General features: G+C 43.3%; 1 protein-coding gene across 1 annotated transcript; it reads right to left on the bottom strand.

The window, feature by feature from the left end:
- Window positions 1-5,917: 5,917 nt before the first annotated feature.
- On the bottom strand, window positions 5,918-7,266 carry LOC116209047. Its single transcript, XM_031542611.1, has 2 exons — window positions 6,591-7,266; window positions 5,918-6,519 (listed from the first exon to the last, which is right to left on the bottom strand). The coding sequence occupies exons 1-2, from the start codon at window positions 7,264-7,266 to the stop codon at window positions 5,918-5,920; spliced, it is 1,278 nt and encodes a 425-aa protein (XP_031398471.1).
- Window positions 7,267-8,353: the final 1,087 nt, after the last annotated feature.

Raw genomic sequence — 8,353 nt, forward strand, 5'->3', positions numbered from 1 at the left:
GTCCCATGGCTATAGTCAAACAACAATCACAATCATGATCAATTGTAACCATACCATCTCACGTCATACATCATTATACCCAAGCATAATCCCAATCACATCACAATGGCAGCACATTACCATCACATATCTCATACACAACCAGTAAACACAATCACATCGCGTTATCTCAACTCAAAGTGAAACATACAAAACAATATCTCTCAAATTCCATCACGGAACATAGCACGACCAATTCCTTAATCTAACTATCACAATATTCATCTTCACAATTTATATAATTAGAACGCATCATTTCACAAGGACTGGAATATTCACATAACATACATACATACATACATACATATATATATATATATATCATTTCACAATGGAATAAAGTACTCACAGATAATTCCAAGAAAATAGCTCACTGGGTCACACTTTCAGAGTGCAAGACTCAGTCTCCTTGATTCCTATGATTTGCAACATAAATTTAGAGAATAATTAACATAGCACCATTACATGACTTCCAATATCCCTCACAACTTCTTTACAGCTCACTGTGTCAATACAATGCAAAATTTCTTATGTCTTATTCATTTTGTCTTATAATTCTCTCATCTTTGCTCAAGCACCACTTAATAATCTCTATTTGACAACCTTATTTAAGTAAATAGAGAGAGGATTTCACATTTATCGTTAATAGGATAGTTTAATCAATAAAGGAATGAATTCATCAGAAGAATTCTATTAAGGACAACTTCTTTTCATTTGGTGCAAGGACTAAAAATTATACTGTTGAAATTAAGTAATTTAAGCCTACCTCTATTCCTTCGCATCATCCAACAAGGCAACCAACAAAAGAAACTTCCATTTTACTGTCCACCAATTTCTTTGAATACACTCTCTTCTCTCATCCTCTGTCTCTTCCCGTTAAGCCGAACCCTAAAACTCCCTATGATCATTTAACAAGAATTTAGCACCTTTAAAACGAATACTCCGATCGAAAGTCCAAATGTTCGTAAAATAACATCTCTAACTTGAAAAGATAGAAATCGACTTAACAAACACCAAAAATCAGATATGACCAGCAAGGAAGATCGAGCTTAAAGAACATGAAAGTGGTCAGTTTTGGATTTGAGGAAAGAAGATTCGATAAACCCACACATTACGGAAAAATATGACAATTAGTATCTTTATTTCAAAAAATCTCGAAAAATTATCTAAACTAGTAGATTCAAACACGAATCTGTACAAACAAAAATCACCGCAATCCGATGTCTGAGCGAGCCTAACGAGCCTTCCGAAGTTGCTGGCGCGGGCCATACGGAACAGACCCGGGCTGTGCGATGGCCAAACTTCGGAAGTTCGGCTCTCTCCCTATATAACTCCGAATACCACAATCTTGGAGTCTCTGGAAAGCTTACAATGTGGGCTATGTTTTAGAAACAAACGGTATGCCAAAACATGAAGAAATCAGTTCAAAAATGCCGGTTGAAGTTGACGTTTCGTTATGATTTTCAGAATTTGAAATCGCGATAACTTTCAAACCGTATAACGAAATCAAATTTTCGAACTAATAACATCTACACATCAAGCTGCCATTAACGAGCCTCAACCAAGCTTCCTCCCTCTATACTCTAGAAACCGTGAATTTAGCATTGAACGAGATGTAATTCTTACCTTAATAGATAGAACAACCTCTTCCTGAGATCACTACGAGGGATTGATGATCATAGCCTCCCCTGTCAGCTCTGACCCGAACCTTCATTCTCTTCCATAACGCCAACCCGAGCTCTCAAACGAGCTCACTTTCTTCCTCTATTATGCTCCACCTTCTTCCTATTCCCTTTGCTTTGTATCCTTGAGCTCATAGCCTCCCTCTCTCTCTCTCTCTCTCTCTCTCTCTCTCTCTCTCTCTCTGTGTTTTTGCTCTGTTTTCTTTTTCTTCAGTTCCCTACCCGCCGTCTCGAGCAAGAAGAAAAGAACAAAAATAAATGAAATGAATGCATGTGGAGCCCATAGCTCCACCCTTTTTTTTTTCCTCTGATGCTCCAGCCATACGTATATATATATATATATATATATATATATATACCCTATAAGTAAGTGTACGTGTGTGTATACATATATATCAACTATGTGAAATAAAAATAAAATAAAATAATTGTCAGGTCTCACACAAACCGACGAGCTTAGGTCGGAAGGACTTCGTGATGAGGATCGTGGGCACGATGATGGGGCTGAAGCACACGAGCTCGGAAGTGGGATTCGTGAAGAGGGAGCTGATGCACAAGATCTCAGAGGCTTACATGTTCCGAGTGGACCAATCACACGAGCGAAGGCAAGACAAATCCAGCAAGCTGTGGAGATGATGCGAACCCCGTCGAACCCGTCGCGGAACCCAGCAACAATAATATGGAATCAAATCCCGGATCGTCCAAGATAGAGATTTTGAAAGGTGGAATATCGACCCCGTAGCTATATAGAGCTAGAAACCAATATTATAAGAAGCTTAAGAACTACAAGTAATCGACTTGCAACCCTTGAAGCATAAGTTCAACAAGAACAATTTGGAGAATATCTCTCACACAAGATAGAAAATGGCAGAAAAGTTCTCTAAAAAATAACCTAGGGAGGAGCTTATAATGCTCTTGTAATCTGAAGACAACTAAGGAAAGCAAGCATATTCTAGAAGGCATATTCCAACCAGATTTGGTTGCCATCTTCTAGAAGGCATATTCCAACCTGATAGAAGGCATATTCTAACCACATTTTGTGGCCATCTTCTAGAAAGCATATCCAACTAGATTTGAGGTAGTTATGGTTATCCTTTAATGCCCCGATGTGTACTGATGAGGTCCAGCACTCTTGATGACCAAAATCAGCCCCGAGTCGACTTGTTCGTCTCTCGAACTGCGTGCCTCTTCCCGAATATTCGTCCATAAGTTCTGCAAGGCTTGCTCCAATTTCTTGGCACGTGCTTTGGTGACTGGTCCGGTAGAAATATGCAACTTGTCCTCATGCTCGGAGTCCGGCTCAACCCTATCATTCCCACTTCTTCAAAAGGATTCGTCCTCGAATCTGCGCCCACATCAAAGGGAGAAAGATCAGAAACATTAAATGTAGAACTCACTTGATACTCTCCCGGCAAATCGAGCTTGTATGCATTGTCATTAATCTTTTCTAAGACTTGGAATGGTCCATCTCCTCGCGGATTTAGCTTTGATTTCCTTTGGCTTGGAAACCTCTCCTTCCTGAAATGAACCCAAACCCAATCTCCCGGTTCGAAAGTGACATGCTTTCTTCCCTTGTTGGCTCGAGTGGCAGCTTGCTCGTTCTTGTGCAAGATGTGGTTCCTTGCTTCTTCATGGATCTTCTTCACAAATTCTGCCTTACGCTTTCCATCAAGGCTAACAATCTCACCAATAGGCAATGGAGTTAAATCCAATGGGGTTAGTGGATTAAAGCCATAAACAACCTCAAAAGGAGAAAACTTAGTAGAAGAATGCATGGCCCGATTATATGCAAACTCAATGAATGGAATGCAATCTTCCCAACTTTTCAAGTTCCTTTTAATAACAGCTTGCAGCAAAGTACCTAAGGTTCGATTTACAACCTCTGTTTGCCCATCAGTTTGTGGGTGGCAAGTGGTAGAAAACAATAGCTTTGTTCCCAATTTTCCCCACAAAACACGCCAAAAGTGACTTAGGAACTTAACATCACGATCACTTACAATGGTTCTGGGAATGCCATGCAAACGCACTACTTCCCTAAAGAAAAGGTCCGCCACATGAGTAGCGTCATCCGTCTTCTTACAAGGAATAAAATGAGCCATCTTTGAAAAACGATCCACTACTACAAAGATAGAATCCTTACCATTCTTAGTCCTAGGCAAACCCAAAACAAAATCCATTAATATATCAGTCCATGGATGACTAGGAACGGGCAAGGGCATGTAAAGTCCATGAGGTTGAATCTTAGACTTAGCTTTCTTACATGTGACACACCTAAGACAGATCCTTTCAACGTCTCGCTTCATATGTGGCCAAAAGAAATGCTCTCTCAAAACATCTAAGGTCTTAGCCACACCAAAATGCCCCATTAAACCTCCCCCATGGGCTTCCCTAACAAGCAACTCTCGCATGGAACTTTGTGGAATACATAGCTTGTTCTCACGAAACAAATACCCCTCATGCTTATAAAACTTGTCAAATGCCCCTTTTTCACATTCAGAAAAGACTTCCTTAAAATCATGATCATGCAAGTATAACTCTTTGATATATTCAAATCCCAAAAGCTTGGCATCAAGAGTTGAGATAAGAGTATACCTGCGAGATAAGGCATCAGCCACTACATTTTCCTTACCTTTATTGTATTGGATCACATAGGGAAACATCTCGATGAACTCGATCCAACGTGTGTGCCTTCGGTTCAGCTTGCTTTGACCCTTTAAATGCTTCAAGGACTCATGGTCGGTGTGAAGGATGAACTCCTTGGACCACAAGTAATGCTGCCATGTCTCCAAAGCCCTCACCAAAGCATAGAGCTCCTTGTCGTATGTGGAGTAGTTCAACGCAGCCCCGTTGAGCTTCTCACTGAAGTAAGCAATAGGCCTCTTCTCTTGCATAAGGACGGCACCTATACCAATATCGGAAGCATCACATTCGATTTCAAAAGGTTTAGAAAAGTCCGATAAAATCAGTAAAGGAGCAGAACTTAGCTTTTCTTTCAAGGTATTGAATGCCTTCTCTTGCTCCTTGCCCCATCTAAAGCCAACTTCCTTCTTGATGATCTCGGTCAAAGGAGCAGCTATGGTGCTAAAATTGCGCACAAATCTTCGATAGAACCCAGCAAGGACATGGAAGCTTCGGACCTCAGCAATGGTTGTGGGTGTAGGCCATTCCCGGATTGCTTTCACCTTCTCTTCATCCACTTCCACACCCTTGGAACTTACGACAAAACCAAGAAAAACAACACTTTCCAAGAAAAATTCACACTTCTTAAGGTTAGCATACAACTTCTCATGCCTCAGCACCTCAAGAACACACCTCAAATGATCCATATGATCATGCTCAGTTTTGCTATAAATCAGAATATCATCAAAGTAAACAACAACAAATTTTCCAATGTAAGCATGCAAGACATGATTCATAAGGCGCATAAATGTGCTGGGTGCATTAGTCAATCCAAATGGCATCACTAACCACTCATACAATCCACTCTTGGTTTTAAATGCTGTTTTCCACTCATCTCCTTCTTTCATGCGAATTTGATGGTATCCACTCTTCAAATCAATCTTAGAAAATATAGTGGAACCATGCAATTCATCAAGCATATCATCTAATCGAGGAATAGGATAGCGATACTTTACCGTTATCTTATTCACAGCTCGACAATCCACACACATTCTCCATGTGCCATCTTTCTTGGGAACAAGCAACACGGGCACAGAGCATGGACTCATGCTCTCTCGAACATAGCCCTTGGTCAGCAGCTCATCAACTTGCTTTTGGAGTTCTTTTGCTTCTTCGGGACTACACCGATATGCTGGCCGATTTGGAATGGGTGCTCCCGAGATGAAATCAATTTGATGTTCGATCCCACGGATTGGTGGCAATCCCGGTGGCATCTCCTCAGGAAACACATCATCATACTCTTGCAAAAGAGAAATCACAGCACTAGGCAAAGATGAGTTAAAATTAGTAGATAAGTAGGCCTCTTTGTACAAGAACAATATCATTGGCCTTTCATCCTTACTAACACTCTCTAACTCTCTTTCTTTTGTGAAGAAACTCATTTGCTTCCCCTCTTTTCTTTTCATGGCTGAACTCTCACATTTTTCTTTCTTTTCACTCTCTTTCTCGCTTTTCTCTGGAATTTCTTTCCTCTCACTTTTACTCTCTTTTTCTTTTGGTTCAGCCACTCTCTTACTTTATTTTGAACTCTCAGCATTGGACTTCTTGATTTGGAGTTGCTCTTCGAACACTTGATGTGGTGGCAACGGGGCAAGTGTCATGTTTCGACCATCCTTGATGAAGCTATACCGATTCTTGTACCCGTCATGTGTAGTCCTTCGATCAAATTGCCATGGCCTTCCGAGTAACAAATGGCTGGCTATCATAGGAACTACATCACACAAAACTTCATCATGGTACTTCCCAATAGAAAATGAGATCAACACTTGTTTTGTCACCTTCAATTCACCACTCTCATTCAGCCACTGAAGCCTATATGGTCTCGGATGCTTTTGAGTGCTCAAACCAAGCTTCTCCACCATCAGCTTGCTTGCCACATTCACAGTGCTTCCTCCATCAATAATCAGTCCACATACTCGATCCTTCACGTGGCATCGAGTGTAGAAAATGTTCTCTCTTTGTAGCTCATCACCATCTTCTTTGGCTTGCACATGTAGAGCTCTCAAAACAACAAGAGTTTGACCCGATACAGCATGCTCTACATCATCGGCATCTTCAAGTGATGGTATAGAGTCAGTGTCACTCTCATGCTCATCCGCACTTTCAATCTCCCCGTTATCTAACACAATCTCCCCAAACAACGAAAGCACTTTACATCACGGTTTCTTTGAGGTTGGGAAGAAGAGTTACCCCTCTCCTTAGAATCAGATGATGCCTTGGCTGCGGGCTTGTCTCCCTTAGCCTTCTCCTCTTGCTTCGAACCAGCCCATTTAGGTTCAGCCCCTTCAAACTTGGAAGTCCACTTCGAATTCGAATTAGAGGATTCGAACCTGGATGACGATCGTCCCCCCTTCTTGAGTTGCCTCTCAACCTTCATAGCCATGTGTACCAATTCTTCAAGCTCCACATAATGGTGCAGCTCCACAATATTGGCAATCTCCCTATTAAGTCCACTAATGAATCGAGCCATGGTTGCCCCTCGATCCTCCTCAACATTGGCGCGAATCATGGCAATCTCCATCTCCTTGTGGTACTCCTCCACGGTTTTAGACCCTTGCTTAAGATTCTGCAGCTTCAAGTATAAATCCCGGTAGTAATGGGATGGGACAAACCTCCTCCGCATGACAGCTTTCATGCCCTCCCAATTGTCAATAGGTCGCTCCCCATTTTGGCGTCTACTCACCGTCAATTGATCCCACCAAACTATGGCATAGTCGGTGAATGCCACAGCTGCAAGCTTCACCTTCTTCTCCTCGGAGTAGTTGTGACAATCAAAAACCAACTCAACCTTCCTTTCCCATTCGATGTACACATCGGGATCGCTCTTGCCTTGGAACGGAGGAATGGTCAACTTGATGGATCCCATATTACGATCAATGGTGTCTCTTTCTTGGTGCCTCCCACGTCCGCGCCATGGCCTCTCAGCCCTTGCTCCTCGAGCTCATCTCATTGTGGTTGTCAGCACCCCATTTTGGCCCACCGGCTTCCCACACGAGGAGTTCCGACCGAGGCCCGGGACACTATTTATCACCCGGCAATTAGAGGCAAATAGGCAGGCACGGGGTCATGAACAACGGGAGAAGAGCTAGGTCACTGAGAAAAGTGGAGGAAAGCCATCAGAAGAACGAACGGACAAAGAACCTCGAAACGGCGGAGCTGGCACTACGGCACTATTCATCACTGAGTCACCGAAGCACCGAAAGGTGCCCAATATGGGACTCCAAAAATCCCTCTCAGTGCCAAAGTGACCAACGACACGTCCGGGCGCATTTTCGAGGCATCCTGCTTAAGCTGGGACACCCTGATCCCTCACGGACGCCTTTTCTAACAGAGCTCTCGAGGCCCGCTCCACTGACAAGCAGAAAGAACCCCAAAACGGGCCTACAGGCACCCAGGGACCACCAAGGCCGGGGAACAAGCTTCAGATGACCTTCCAGAGCTCGGCTCGGTTTCCCGAGGGACATTTCGATGGTCATGAACGTCTCCATGCGAGCCTTCGGGGCGCGTCCATGGAAAACAGAGATCTTAACGATCTCCGAGCACCTCACAACGATCCTCGAATGCCTCGAGACATTCAAAGAGCACTGAGGAAAATCCCGGTCACAAGTCCCTAGGCCTTCCCGGGCCAACGGTCCCCGACCGAAGGCGACGGGCCAACGATCACACACGGGGCAAAAGGATCGCCAAAAGGAATGTTAGGATGCACAAAGAGCAGTCGGGGACCAGGGGATGCTAAATTCAGCTCTGAACGTCCAAACAGGGCAAAACCGACTCTCGAGGCGCCGAGTCGCCCAAACGCTCGTTCACACGACGCATGGCGATATTAGGCTCATTCAAATCCTCGTCATTCAAGCATTCCAAATCTTCAAATTAATTGGACGTCGGAGGTCGGGCGCGAGCTCAATCAAGTTTCAAGCATTTTCCGGCTTTCCTCTCAATTGAACGGGACCCAC

Source organism: Punica granatum, chromosome 5 (genome assembly GCF_007655135.1).
Source record: "Punica granatum isolate Tunisia-2019 chromosome 5, ASM765513v2, whole genome shotgun sequence".
NCBI lineage: Eukaryota > Viridiplantae > Streptophyta > Magnoliopsida > Myrtales > Lythraceae > Punica > Punica granatum.

Coding starts and splice junctions, on each gene's coding strand:
- LOC116209047 (XM_031542611.1), bottom strand. CDS start 7,266: ATGGGATCCATCAAGTTGACCATTCCTCCGTTCCAAGGCAAGAGCGAT. Junction 6,520..6,590: donor ATCTGATTCTAAGGAGAGGG/GTAACTCTTCTT, acceptor AGATTGTGTTAG/ATAACGGGGAGATTGAAAGT.